The 15,891-nt window shown below is 38.9% G+C and overlaps 1 protein-coding gene across 1 annotated transcript in view; it reads left to right on the forward strand.

Moving 5' to 3' along the window:
* The window catches only part of RNaseZ (ribonuclease Z), a 180,578-nt gene that overhangs the window by 41,369 nt on the left and 123,318 nt on the right, over nucleotides 1–15,891 (forward strand). Inside the window, exon 2 of the mRNA XM_067149877.2 lies at nucleotides 8,654–8,840. Within this exon, the coding sequence (XP_067005978.2) occupies nucleotides 8,654–8,840 (187 nt within the window). The remainder of the gene's footprint in view (nucleotides 1–8,653; nucleotides 8,841–15,891) is intronic.

The raw sequence follows: 15,891 nt of genomic DNA on the forward strand, positions 1-15,891 counted from the left end.
TGTTACTAACCGATGCTGCACCATACATGGTGAAAGCAGTAAGGGGACTTAAGGTACATTACCCAAAAATGGTCCATTTAACGTGTCTTGCTCACAGATTGCACAGAGTTGCTGAAGAAATACGGCAGAATTTTCCTGATGTTGACTGGTTAATATCAAACGTCAAGAAAATATTTGTGAAGGCTCCACTGAGGGTGGCAAAATTCAAAGATCATGTGCCTTCGCTTCCTCTTCCTCCTCAGCCAGTACTCACCTGATGGGGAACATGGCTTAACGCAGCAGAGTACTACTGTGAACACTACAAAACTGTGCAAGAAATTGTTTCTACTTTTGACAGTAGTGAGGCATCATCAATAAAAATTGCACAGGAACTGTTTTCCAATGATTTGTCGGGACAATTAGTATATATTTCTTCAAATTATAGAGATCTATCGAAAACTATCTCTCGCCTAGAAACTGCTGGTTTAGAATTATGTGAGAGTTTTGGAATAGTAAAGGACATGGTATCCAAAGTAGAACAAGCAAGGGGTACAGTGTCAGTTGCGGTGAAGAACGAACTTAGTAAGGTGCTGAGTGCAAATGGAGGATACGCAACAATGTGCAGAATTGGTGCCATTTTAGAGGGTAATGGATCTGGTTTAGGCAAAAATGACCCGCAGCTAAGCAGCAGTGAACTATGTTTAAATACGCTCCTGTGACATAGAAAGGAGCTTCTCCCAGTACAAAAAAAGAAAAAAAAAAAAAAAAAAAAAGAAAAGAAAAATACTGAGCGACCTTTGAAGGAGATTTCTTTTCGACAGCCTGAGAATGCACATGGTTGTGATGTGCAATGCTGGCAAAGAAGAAGATTAAGAGGTATGTACGATAAGAACTCAATAAACTTCCTGTTAAGCAGTGTCTTCTAACTTATGCCAACAGATATCATAAAGCATGGCAATACTTCAGGGTTTTTTTTGTTTTCTTTTAGGAAAACCGAGCAAGAACTGCATCTCAAGGCTATGATACTGAATGAATGTTGAAAATTTTAATGTACTGTAGCTCTCTGTCAGTTTGTATGATTACCGGGCTGGTTGGCCGTGCGGTTAGAGGCACGTGACTGTGAGCTTGCATCCGGGAGATAGTGGGGTTCGAATCCCACTGTCGGCAGCGTTGAAGATGGTTTTCCGTGGTTTCCCATTTTCACACCAGGCAAATGCTGGAGCTGTACCTTAGTTAAGGCCACGGCCGCTTCCTTCCAACTCCTAACCCTTTCCTATGACATCGTCGCCATACGACTTATCTGTATCGGTGCAACGTACTATATCTATTTTAAACATTTTGCCCTAACTGGCACCCATTTTGTCTCGTCTGCCATCACTACCATGGAGACCACAAAGAAGATGTGCACTCTACTCTATTTTCACGCGGTTGCCTAGGACACAGAGCCTGCCCATTTTGTCAGCCATCTTAAGAAGGGCAAATTTTGATACGACGTGTAGCGTCTGATCCAGAGTGGGCGGCTACACCCAGCGTCTGTTCTCTGTTCCCCAGTGACAATATTCCCAGGAAGTTATTATGGAGAGAAAGAATAAATCAAAGGCCACTAGTCCCGGGCAGCCCTTAAGTGGGCAAGGGATGCTAAGAATCCCCCGGTTTAACATAATTAAAAATCAACTACGTATAACTACATGGAACGTTAGAAGTTTATATGCAGCTGGAAAGCTGGACAATATGATTCAAGAAGCCAGGCAATTGAAAATGGATATCTTAGGAATCAGTGAGCTACACTGGTCAGGTTCTGGATTGTGTCGCCATGAACATGGCACACACTACTACTCTGGCAGGGACCCGCAAGACCGCAATCACTGGAATGGAGTAGGTGTGTTCGTTTCGGCAAACTATGTCAGATATGTCAAAAACTTCATACCAATCTCTGACCATATAATGCTGTTACAAATGCAGACACAAAACATGACAATGACGTTGATGAGTTCTATGAAATGCTGAATAAGGTGTGTAAAGAACTCAACAGCACTGACATAATAATAATATCAGGAGATTTCAATGCCAAAATTGGGCAAGGTAGAAGGTCTGACTTAGTGGGAGAATATGGATTGGGTTCAACTAACCAAAGAGGTGACAGACTATTCCAATTCTGCCAAGAGCAAGATCTAGTTGTTTGCAACACTTGGTTCAAACTTCATAAACGGCGCCTCCACACATGGATTTCACCACTAGAAAAGGAAACAGGAAGACCAATCAGGAATCAGATTGATTATATTCTGGTTAACAAAAGATTTAGAAATATTGTTAAACGAGCAACAACGTATCCTGGAGCAGATATTGGGTCCGACCATGTGCCATTAGTGGCAGATATCAGATTGAAATTGAAAACCACCACATCAAAGCAAGTATCTAACAAGTTTGATGTTACCAAACTGCAAGATAGTACAATTAAAAAAGTAATACAAGACCTGAACAACAAAATGCAAACCAACAATAGCAACAACAATGACAACAGTACAGAATATCAATGGAAAATATTACATGATACACTGTTAAAAGTCTGTAAGGATCATCTTACACCAACAAGGCAAAAGAAGCAGAGATGGATGACTGATGAAATACTTGATCTAATGGAATGGAGAAGAATAGAAAAGGGCAGAGAAGACAGCTACCGACATACACAAAGGGAGATTAAGAAGGAAATCAGATTACCCAAGGTAAGATGGATGACAATGAACTGTGAAGAAATAGAAGAACTAAATAAAGACCATGATAGTTTCAAGTTATACAAGAAAGTAAAAGACATAGCTGGGCTGTACAGAAAACAGACGCCAATGACTCTCTTTGATGACACCAGCGAACCCATCCTAGATGAACAAAAAGTCATACAGACCTGGACAGAATACATAAACGAATTGTTCAGTGATGACAGAGGTGAAATTGTGTACTTACACAATGCGAAAGGTCCAAAAATAACAAAAGAAGTAGTATTACATTCCCTCACAATATCACCTAATGGTAAAGCAGTAGGTCCAGACCAGATACCAGCCGAGGTTCTAAAACTAATAACTGAAGAGAATGTTGACCAAATTGGTAAACTTTTCAATACAATTTATGATACTGGAATAATCCCAGGGGACTGGTTGCAATCGACATTCATCGCAATACCTAAAAAGTCTCATCCAAAGAAATGCAGTGACTACCGTCTCATAAGTCTGATGAGTCATATGCTAAAAGCATTCTTACGTATAATACATGCATGCATTAGAACAAAGTGCGAAATAGACTTGGATGACAACCAAATGGGTTTCAGAAATGCCTTTGGCACACGAGAAGCCTTATTCAGCGTCAATGTCCTGCTCCAAAAATGCCGCCAACTACACAAAGATGTATTTGCATGTTTCATTGACTATGAGAAAGCTTTTGATAGAGTGCAACATGAAAAATTGATAGAGATTCTCCAACGAAAACATCTCGATGGAAAAGACATACGCATCATACAGAATCTCTACTGGGGCCAACAAGCAACAGTCAAAATCAACCAAACCAAAACATCAGATGTGAAAATCAGAAGAGGGGTACGCCAAGGTTGTATTCTCTCGCCGCTTCTTTTTAATATGTATTCTGACATCATTTTTAAAGAAGCGTTGCATGTTGTTGAACTGGGGGTGAAAGTAAATGGTGTTTTGATCAATAATATTAGATATGCAGATGACACTCTGATTCTGTGCAACACTATAGAAGGCCTTCAAGAACTCCTGAACAGAATCCATGTCAGAGGTTTACAGTATGGTCTCAATATAAATTTAGAAAAAACTAAGTTAATGGTATTTAGCAGAAATAGTAATGCAAATGTCACCTTGTCATTAAACAACCGTAAAATAGAACAAGTCCACCAGTTCAAGTACCTCGGCAACATAATAACAGAGAGTATGGATCCAGATAAGGAAATCAGATGCAGAATTGAGAACGCTAGAGCTGCATTTCGCAGGATGAGCTCGTTCTGTAATAATCATCTAAATCTGAAGCTCAGACAGAGATTAATGAAGTGCTACATCTGGTCAGTACTGTTATATGGAGCAGAAACATGGACCTTAAAAGCCGCAAGTATCAAACGACTTGCCGCCTTTGAAATGTGGTTGCACAGAAGAATGCTTAGAATACCCTGGACAGATATGATAACAAACGATGAAGTCCTAAGGAGAGCTAGGACAAAGCAAGAACTAATAACAACTATAAAAGTTCGCAAAACAGCTTATCTAGGCCACATATTAAGAGGAAACAAACTTGGCCTCATAAAACTCATTCTCCAAGGTAAAATAGAGGGCAAACGGCGAGTTGGTAGACCAGAGATAACATGGTTACACAACATCAAGCAGTGGACCGGTATTGAGACAACTGAGAGACTCTTCCGACTAGCAGAAGACAGAAAAACTTTCTCCAGAGTAATCGCCGACGTCTGGGCACCCGGATATGGCACTTGAAGAAGAAGAAGAAGATGATTAAATGTGCCTGGTGTATTATCACTGATCACGTTTTGCCACTAAAGACGTTTACTGTATGTTAGTGATACTCTACCTGTCCCAAAAATTCATGTCATATTTTATAGTTTTTTAGGTCATATTTTATAGCTTTTAGGTCATATTTAGCTAGTTTTTAGGGCATATTTGCTTGCATATTTTGTACTTCTTTAGGTCTTAAACTTCCGAACCCTAGTTATAATACATCCTGGCGTTGTCCTGGCTCCTCACATGTTTACTCTATCTTGATGTTGTACACTCAAATTTTAAAAAACCTTTCATAATCACCGCACACTGAAAAATAATATTGCACATTATTATATGAGCCAAACACGTGCAAATTAAATATTGATTAATATAAGATACACGTGGTCGAGAGATTATTTCAGATGTAATATTTGAAGAATCATAGTTAATAAATTTCTTTAATATTAAAATTCCAGCAATCCGACCGTACGACAGTCGCGACTCGTTCTGTCGTATACACGGTGGCGATATGTATATACGGAACACGGCGGTTATGAATGTAAATATCAAGGCTCAGCGTTCGGATCCCAGTCATGTCATATCTTGAATTCTGAGTTTCTATAAGCATTTTGTTAAGTATCGATGTGGTAACATTGTAATAAATTATGATATAAATTATGAGAGATTATTCCATCTTCTCCTCAAGTTCTGTTATCTATTACTTCATTTTAATGAAATTGTTATGTTGACATGTTGTTATTACATCGCATTCATAGATTATTACTACTATAAATTATGTTCTCCATGACTCAAAAATTACTTATTCAAAATCCATATGAGGAAAATGTCACAGTACCAAGGGTATTATTTACCTTTGAAATTCTTCTTGTATGCTTTTCTCCTTCAACTTCCATACTTTAATTCTTTTTTCTCTTCTTAATTGGGGTTTTTGCAATCTTTCCCACTTTCAATTTTCCTATCACCACTCTGTGATCTCCACCAAAGGCTTCTTCAGGCATGGCTGTAACATCTAAAAGGTTCTTCCGGTGTTCTTTCTCGATGGTTATATAATCAATCATGGTCTTTGTCTGTCTCCCAACCATACCTTGTAATCTTCTGACTGTTCTTCTTCCTAAACCAGGTGTTTCCAACAATCATTTGGTTCCTCATGCAAAAATGCACCAATAACTTGCCTTCTGGATTTACATTTCCATAACCAAAGGGCCCTACAACATCTTCCTTTCCTTGTTTTTCCATTCCAACTTGTGCATTTAGACTTCCCATCAATAGCACCTCCTTATCTTCTATCTGTCTCTCCATTTCCTCTAAAAAGTCCTCTAGATGTTCATCTATGCGACCTGTTTGTGGGGCATACAACTGAAATAGATCTTTCAAGCCATTGGGATATTGGGTATAAACTCCACTGGTTGGTAGTCCTGAAATTGGTTTTCTGTGGTTTCTTTCCAATCCTAGCCCTTTCCTATACCATCGTCGCCATAAGACCTGACTCTTGAGGTGGGGGGAGGGGAAGAGGAGGGGGATGACCTAATCTGTTCAAGATACGAGAACAAGTTCTGGATGTACACTGCCTGTTACTTTCAGTATTGTGTAACATTGCATGGCACAGTCCTTTACTTTCTTTCTGCACTAGACGGACTTCCTCATCTGTCTTGTTTGCTTTTGCAATCTCATATTACTACTTAAGCTGTTAAATACCAATATTTGCTTTGAGATATAATTGCTTAGGCTTACCTGTCCTGTCCAACATTAACTCATTGGCATACTTTGCTGCCTGCCTGGCGGTCGCGTGTGCAATGACGCCTGGCAGGCAGTCCACTGAGAGGCACGCTTTCTGCAACTAGTTCCAGCCTTCTGTCCATAGATGGCATGACATGCAGTATACCGTCTGTAAGTTGAGAATCTGCTGACATGTATATTATGGGTAGTAAGAGTGAATTGGGCTGTGATGTAGTTTTAGAAAATTAAACAATTTTATTTACTAGCAGTGAAAATTATAGCAGCATAACGAAAAATTTCACGTGAGAGTGATGATGCATTTGAAAGTGACGATGAAGTCCATCCTGCCTACAAAAAGACAAAGGAAGATGGCTGGTAATGGAATCAAACAGGTGATAAACCATCCAAATATGATTTTATATGAAATTCTGGAATAAAACCCATCATAAACAGGACCCTCTCTCCAGATTCCTCCCCTCTACACATATCTCAACATGTGATTCACATCTCTTTATGGGATGAGCTAGCTACTGAAAGAAACAGTTTTGCTGATCAGATATTCACAGAAAAAAATAATCCTAAATCACCCTGTATGAGTTTGCTGGGAACATTTTACAAGGCTTACAATCCTAAATCATGCTGTGACTGTGTTGAAAGCAGGACAAACAAGAAAAGTGTAATGAGATATGACTATGACAGTATTTGGTGGCTTTGCATTTCCCAGAGTGTTTTAGGGTGTTTTCACACCATTGAAACTTACACAGATTGTTCTTCTGAGTGCTGCACTTCATCACATCAAATAAGGGTATGATTAAAATTCAGTATGTTGCAGATTACATGTATAAATCTTAGTAGTGTAAAACTGTATCTTATGCATGAAAAAAATGTTATACATGCACATGCTCAGTACATTAAAATGAGTATGTCAGTGGGTTAATATTTCTTCGTTGTTTTGGATGTGTAAATTCTTAGGACACTTGTAATAATCATACACACGGGGCTGGCGACCAAGATTGTTCCTAGTATCAAAAAAGAAATGACTTCAGTAGTGCGTTTGACACAGTAAATATTGACATATTATTAGCGAAACTACAAAGATTTAATCTGAGTCCCTCTGCTATTCAGCTCTTTGCTTCGTACCTCTCCAATCGGCGACAACGTGTTGTCATAAACGGCACTACCACAGACTGGAAGACGAAGCAAACAGGTGTCCCACAGGGATCCGTGCTTGGTCCTCTTCTGTTTACTCTATATATCAATGATATATCTTCTCAGTTCAGTAACTGTAAGTATCATTTATACGCAGGTGATCTACAAATATATTATCACTGTAAAGCTATTGATATTGAGTTTGGAATTCATCAGATGAATTCCATTTTAAATCTGATTAGCTCCTATTCTAATAAGAATTGTTTATTAATTAATCCTAAAAAGACACAAGCTATTATAATAGGGCAACAAAGGCAGTTAAATATCCTTAATAAGAAATTATTGCCTTCACTTTTGCTTTGTGGTGTAGCTATACCATTTCAGAAGTCGGTAAAAATCTTGGAATTATCATAAGTGACACACTAGATTGGAGTGAGCACATAACAAGCATCTGTAGGAAAATTCACTCGTCACTTCACCCTCTCAAAACTCGCCAATCACTTCTTCCACTAAGCTTGAAAATTAAACTTATCCAGACCCTCATATTTCCCATACTTAATTATTGTGATATTGTAATGATAGATGCCACCATGGAACAGACACTAAAATTACAGAGGGCAATGAACTCATGCATTAGGTTTATATATTTTCAATTAAATTTTCAACTCATATCTCCCCCTATTATGAACTTCTCTCCTGGTTAAAAATCGATAAACTACGACATCTTCACGTTGCTACTCTCGTATTTCATCCGGTGAATGAATCTAAACCCCAGTATTTATCCTCAAAGTTTAATTTACTCTCCTCCTCTCATGAACACAACACACGATCGACTATAACACTCTCAATTCCTGTGCATCGCTCATCTTCATTTAACCGCTCCTTTCAAGTGTCTGGTGCAAGGCTATGGAATTCCCTTCCAGTTAGTGTTAGGAATTGCACTTCCTTAGCTTCTTTCAAGCGGTCTTGCCGAGATTACCTATTAAATGTATAACCAGCTTGTATGAATGGCAGTATGAATGGAAGAATGAATGAGGTAAGGATTTATATTTTGTTAAATTATTTCATTATTCTGTTTTATAAAGTTTATTAGATATGTGGTTAAGTGTAAGAGAGGGCCGTGAGCCTTAACTTCGCCACAAATGAAGGCATGAAATAAATAAATAAATAAATATAAGCTACAAATAGCTTAGTGGTGTTAATGATTGATGTTCTGTGTTTATAGTTGATCATGAGACATTTTATTGTAAATGTTCATATTTTGAAATTGTGTTTTTTTATTTATTTATGGTTAGATACCTGTTCAACTGTGGAGAAGGAACCCAGAGGCTTGCACATGAACACCGGATGAAATTATCGAAACTTGAGCATATTTTTATCACCCATCCTTCTTGGGAGAATATTGGTGGCCTTCCTGGTGTAGCGCTGACCATCCAAGATGTAGGAGTTCCAGAAATTACCATTCATGGACCCGAAGGAACTGTTAGTATGAAAACAATATGATACCATATTTTAAACTCTGCAGAAATCATCTACATAGGAAATGTTGTTTTATGTTGTTGATCCATTTTTGGAAATATGGACATTTTTAGTAATTAAACCCAGATACTTGATGTAATGATGTGTATGGAAATTTTCTTGTCATGTGTTTTACCCTGGAAATGTATGTTTTTTTATTTATGAGGATATAGGACTCTGATATGTGCCAGAGATATTGGAATAGTGTGCTGTCCTTGGAATGGGTGTTTGAAACAGAGGAAACCTGGCAGCATGACAGTTGAGTAACAGCGTCACCTGCTTTTGACTGAAGAGCAGTTGCATATCAGGTCTCAGTCCGGTTTGCAAGATTTTCAGAAAGAAAAGTTTGTGTATATCCACACTGAAGGAACTTTGGAGTTGTCCTTGAGCATAATTAAAAATTATGCTTGCATGAGTTGTCAAAATGTAGAGAAGTTACTTTCTCAGTTGATCTTCATCTTACCGAGCTTGATAGCTGCAGTCACTTAAGTGCGGCCAGTATCCAGTATTTGGGAGAATGTGGGTTCGAATCCCACTGTCGGCAGCCCTGAAGATGGTTTTCCGGTTTTCCCATTTTCTTACCAAGCAAATTCTGGGGCTGTACCTTAATTAAGGTCACGGATGCTTCCTTCCCACTCCTAGCCCTTTCCTGTCCCATCGTCGCCATAAGACCTATCTGTATCGGTGCGACGTAAAGCAACTTGCTTGATCTTCTTCTTGCTCTTTGTTGGGGAATAACAGGTAGCTTAGCAGATATTTCTGTCTATGCCTGGGACTGTATATGTCTCCAGTCCTCTGCAGTCCTTTCTTATCCAATGCATCAATTCAAATTTTCTCTCCTTTTTTTTTTTGCTGGCCCCACGGCAGTGTTCTCCCTAGGACTTTCTTTGGGTGTGCCGCCCTGCCGTTTTCACAGACCGCTTGGCTAACATAATTTAGGTATGTGCTGGTTACATAATATTAAAACATATTTGAGTCATTGGGTGCTCCAAATTAAAATGAAAATACTGTAAATCTATTGATTTAAATGATAAATCTTCATTATTGTCAGCATAATTGCATCAGTTATGTATATTGGTGTTTAAATGTTTAGCTTGACTATCACATAGTGTCGTGTGCAAGTGGTGTCTGGATTAGCACACAATCCCATGTGAATACTCGATTCCATGGGACGTCATAAATCCGTATGGCACTCCACAGCAACCAAGTGGTATGCCCCGGTGTTACACGATTATGAATGAGCAGTAGAACACTAGAAGTTACTCTGTTATGTCTTTTTCGTGATAACACTAAAATAGTTCTTTGCAGTTAATTTACTTGCCTGGTATTATTGTTACTGCCCCTAGGGGAATAAATTGAAAATTTTTTGTATCAATTTTTACATAGTAATACCCGCCCGGCTACTCATTCCTGCCATCCGGGCTGCCTCTTACCTGGGGGCTCTGGGTTTGATTCTTGGCCAAGTCTGGGATTTTATGTGAATCTGAGGGTTGGTTCGAGGTCCACTCAGCCTGTGTGATTACTAGGGACCGGATTTTTTGAAAATACATGTGCAAATGCATATTTTGTAGGTTTATTGGATTTATCGCATATTCTAAATACAACATCTCGAACAAAATTGGTTTTGCCTGCATGTTGGACATCCCTAGTAAGCAACTTTTTTAGTAACAGGTTACGAGAATTTGAGAATTTCATCTTATATCCGTATTGAACTGAGAATGTGAGAGAGGTAACTTAAAGGGTCCACCTTTTCAATACAAATGAATGTTATAATGGTTAAGTTACAACATATTTACTTGGGACTAGTTTCAACGCTGTTTAGTGTCATCTTCAGCCAAAATGTGAGAACAAGCATAGGTACATATATACAAACATACACAATACACAAAACATTATAACATTATGAAATGTGAGAAAAATGGGGAATAAAATAGTGTGTAAATTTTCAATCACAAGTTCAGAATATGACAGTCATTATCGGAACAACTCATGGAAGGTGAATTAAAATGGCAATCTGATCGTACAAACATAGTTAAGAACTCAACAAACATAGTTTTTAAGAATACATATAACACTTTAAAACATTTGTTTACCGAGCTCGATAGCTGCAGTCGCTTAAGTGTGGCCAGTATCCAGTATTCGGGAGATAGTAGGTTCGAACCCCACTGTCGGCAGCCCTGAAAATGGTTTTCCGTGGTTTCCCATTTTCACACCAGGCAAATGCTGGGGCTGTACCTTAATTAAGGCCACGGCCGCTTCCTTCCCACACCTAGCCCTTTCCTGTCCCATAGTCGCCGTAAGACCTATCTGTGTCGGTGCGACGTAAAACAACTAGCAAAAAAAAAAAAAAAAAAAACATTTGTTTACGTCCGAGTTGAACTTGGTAATCATTGGTTCGACTTTTAAGTCACTTTTTTCATTAAATGATATCACTTATTGACTAAATGTACAATGAATATTTTCATTGAATAATGATTTTGTCGCTTTTTGGTCAGAAGTACAACATTCAATTTGCATAAAATGTTCCTCCGAGAGCTTTGAAGGCAGTGTTACATCACGGCTGTCATCATGGATGACACATTCATAGTCCTGGATGAATGCTCTATAGATGCGCCATCTGCCCTTAAAAATGATTGAGTCATTCGGCACTTTAGTGAACAAGGACTCCACATCGAAACTCACCAAAAGTGCATTCGGTTGAAGGGTTATGGTTGACAGCTTGTTGACGAAATACCGAGAGTCCCTGACATATGATTCAGTACGTCCTATGTATGGCTGAAGCAATTTACTTAGGTATTTAGCCAGAGCATACGTAGGAGAACCTATTGCACTAACAATAGGTCTGTGGGCAACATCTTTTTTGTTTCTGATGGTTCCATCAGCTTCCGCTTCGAACACTAGCGCTGCGCCTCGTCCGGTGAGCCACCTGGTGACGAATGAACGTACCATTTCCACTTCTATTATAACGTCTAAATATCAAAAAGTCATTCTTTAAGAAGCCTTTCTCATGGACAGTCGAGATTTTCTTCTGATGACGTAGAGCACAGTTCTCTGCGAAACGTAAATAATATCGCCTTATTTTCTTGACACAGCATAAGCCCAAAAGCCTATACAGTATCATGTCGATAAGATCTGTCTTTCATATTATGTGCAATACTTTTTCACGCCACATGCTTTTACCGCATCACCCTCTCTAACTTTCCCTTCTTCACACCTCCCCTGCCGTTCCTCCTCCTTCCCTCTCCTTTTCTATCCCAACACTAGTTGCTTCCCTGACCCAAGCTTGGCCATCATGCTTAGTTCCTCTTCTCCACGCATCATAGCTTTGCCACCCGAGGTGAGTCTCATTCGTTTATAGCCCAAGCTCTTTTTCCTCATAGTTTTCAACTTTTAATATCTCTTTTTATACTGCAGGTCTTGTATTGAACTGCGAATATCTAAAGGACCTTGGTTCAAATCTTGGTCTCCACCTCACACGTTATGTTTAAACATTAAAACATTAGACCACAGGCAACAACACATCCGTGATATATGACTTCAAAGCTCTCAGAGGAACATTTTATGCAAATTGAATGTTATACTTCTGGTCAAAAAGCGACAAAATCTTTACTCAGTGAAAATATTCATTATATTTCTAGTCAATAAGTGATATCATTTAATGCAAAAAGTGACTTAAAAGTCGAACCCTTGACTACAAAGTTCAACAAATGTTTTAAAGTGTTATATGTATTCTTAAAAACTATGTTTGTTGAGTTCTTAACTCGTGTTTGTACGATCAGATTGCCATTTTAAATCACCTTCCATATGTTGTTCTGATAATGACTGTCAAATTCTGAACTTGTGATTGAAAATCTATACACTATTTTATCCCCATTTTGCATCCAGGAGATAGTAGGTTCATATCCCACTATCGGCAGCCTTGAAGATGGTTTTCCGTGGTTTCCCATTTTCACACCAGGCAAATGGTGGGGCTGTACCTTAATTAAGGCCACGGCCGCTTCCTTCCAACTCCTAGGCCTTTCCTATCCCATCGTCGCCATAAGACCTATCTGTGTCGGTGCGACGTAAAGCCCCTAGCAAAAAAAAATTTATCCCCATTTTACTCGCATTTAAGCATAACGTTATAATATTTTGTCTGTTGTGTATGTTTGTATATATGTACCAATGCTTGTTCTCACATTTTGGCTGAAGATCACACTAAACAGCGTTGAAACTAGTCCCAAGTAAATATGTTGTAACTTAACCATTATAACATTCATTTGTCTTGAATCCTTTAAGTTACCTCTCTCACGATAACAGTATTTTACACAAGCATGCTGCCTGGCTATTTCAACAAAGGGATGGGATGGGACATTCCTTTCACTGTCTGGCAACCAGTAGCCCGGGGTTAGTTTTATGAGGAGTTTCTTCAGTTAATGTGTTACTTCATTCTTAGTCTGCATATTCTCCAAATGACCCAAGAGAAGAACAGCAGAAAGGTACGGCCGAGTATGGTGATTGATCCCACTGTAAGATTTGAGGAAAGGGAACAGCAGCCTCAATTAGTGTGTGAGGAGAAAAAGGCCATATAAGAATCATGCATTGAGGATCTCGAAAAGAAGTACGATATTACAAAATGGGAAGTCCTTAGCCTTATGATTGGCATGAAAGGAACAGTTCCTAAGGAGACGCTGAACTTCTTAAGAATAAACAAAATTTCAGACACCATTATCCAAACCATAGCGTACTCTGCGTTGAAAAATTTGTTGGCCATTGTTAGATACCATTTGTACTCCTTGACTTGAAGCACCATATATTGGAGTTTCTTTTTCAAATAAAATCTGAAAGGGACAATCTGCTTGATGGTTGGCAGTTTTAATCTTCAGTTATGACTTAATCCAAACATCACATAAAATAAATATTGTTCATATGAACTGATTAGGAGGCCGATCTTTCGATTCCATTATAGGGGCAGCTGTTAAGTGGATTATCTCTCTTAAATCCATGGGTGTCGGGAAATAGTGATTATTCAGCTGATAAAAAAGTAAGCTCGTGTCCTCATCCTGAAGTGGTTTTCAGGCACACCCCCCAATGGAGGTGAGCTGCGTGTACCATGTGAACCACATACCAGCCCTCCTGCCATTCTTAAATTTCTGGCAGTACCGGGAATCGAACCCGTTACACTAACCGTTACGCTACGGAGGCGGACATTCAGCTGATGGTGTTGTCTATTGTCAAGTATGCCTGAAGAAGTGAAATGTGAAAAGAAATTTCAACTTGAACATGCAAAAACGACTGCACATATATGGCAAAGGAGGGAAAGGAAAACAGCACACTGCAGCTACTTCTTATGGTTGTAAAACTGAGGTCTCCACGTAATACATTTTCAGCCAATCTTTGTAAGGCTTTAGTACGCAGCAGTAATCTGTGAAATACATGAAACAAACTATCTCTACAATCGTTTCTGAAGAAACAGTGTGTAAACCAAAACATCCAGACTAAAGAAGATTCAAACAATTAGTCAGTACTTGAGTAGAATCAGGGTGTCGTCGTCGGATAAATGTTCGGGATCTTTGGTATTTGCCAGTGTATAAATTTTGTCCCATCACTTCAGTTGATCTAGAAGGGTCATTCTTGGCCTATAGACTTATTTTGACAGACAATAGACATAATTTGTCTCCAGAAAACATTGAAAAATTTGCAGTTATCTATTATCATGCTTCCTTATGCAGTGAATGATACATTTATAAAGTGAGTGAATAAAATTGGCTTATTCTTAAGTGCATATTTTTCAATTTTTAATGCATATTTTCTACACTTTTAGTGTATAATTGCATGCATATTTTAATAGTGATATCGACAAGCTACAGTATCTGTCCGTCTCATTGAGTGAATGGTCAGCATTGAGGCCTTCGGTTCAGAGGGTCATGGGTTCGATTCCCGGCCGGGTCGGGGGTTTTAATTGGCTCTGATTAATTCTTCTGTCCCGGGGACTGGGTGTTGGTGTTTGTCCCAACTTTTTCCTCTTCATATTCACACTACACTACCAACCAGCACAGAAACACGCAATAGTGATTACAACCCTCTAAGGTTGGCGTCAGGAAGGGCATCCGGCCGTAAAACGGCCAAATCCACGTGTGCAACACCTTGTAAACTGCAGGCCTGCAGGCTGTTGCACCAATGATTTGGTGCTTTTTCCTATGTGCCTGCCAATTTGGTCTCCTTTTGTTCTACCATACTTGCTCTCGTGTAAAATGTGGAATAATCGTAAAATTGAGATTTTCTGCAGCACCCTAGCTTCATAGAGGGGTTGCTTCCTATGTTCTCATTCTAGTGATTTGGTTTAATGTCACACTAACACATCAAAGGTTTACGGCAATTCAAGGATGGGAAAGAGGTAGGATCGGTGTTAATTAAGGTGCAGCCTACATTTGTCTGATGTGAAAATGGGAAACCATGGAAAACCATCTTCAGAGCAGCCGATGGAATTCGAGCCAACCATCTCCCATATGCAAGCTCACAGCTAAGCAACTCGAAATGCACAGCCAACTTGCTTGCTCTTATACTTTTATGGAGTGAAGTGAGGCAGACCTACAACTCTAACCCTTTTCCTTCTTCATTTGTTCTGCATTTCTTGATTTATGTATTTTATGATTTTGTGCTTGAAACTGGCTGTGGCCGAGTTAGGTTTTCTTGGATGTTACATCATCATCGTCTTCATTATCAGTGTTCCACTCCAGTCACCCAGGTGTGATTTGGATGTTACGTACACCTTCAAAATAGGAAAGAAATATTAAAATATGTCTTGCATTCCTGATTTAGGCTATATACTTCATTATTATGTAGTCAAAATATTTGTACACCTTCAAAATAAGAAAGAAATAGTAAAATACATCTTGCATTCCTGATTTATGTATTTCGTGATTGTTGTTGTTTGAGTCATCAGTCCATAGACTGATTTGATGCAGCCTTCCATGCCACCCTATTCTGTGCCAACCTTTTCATTTCTACGTAACTATTGCATCCTACATCTGCT

This window comes from Anabrus simplex, chromosome 6, assembly GCF_040414725.1.
Source record: "Anabrus simplex isolate iqAnaSimp1 chromosome 6, ASM4041472v1, whole genome shotgun sequence".
Lineage (NCBI taxonomy): Eukaryota > Metazoa > Arthropoda > Insecta > Orthoptera > Tettigoniidae > Anabrus > Anabrus simplex.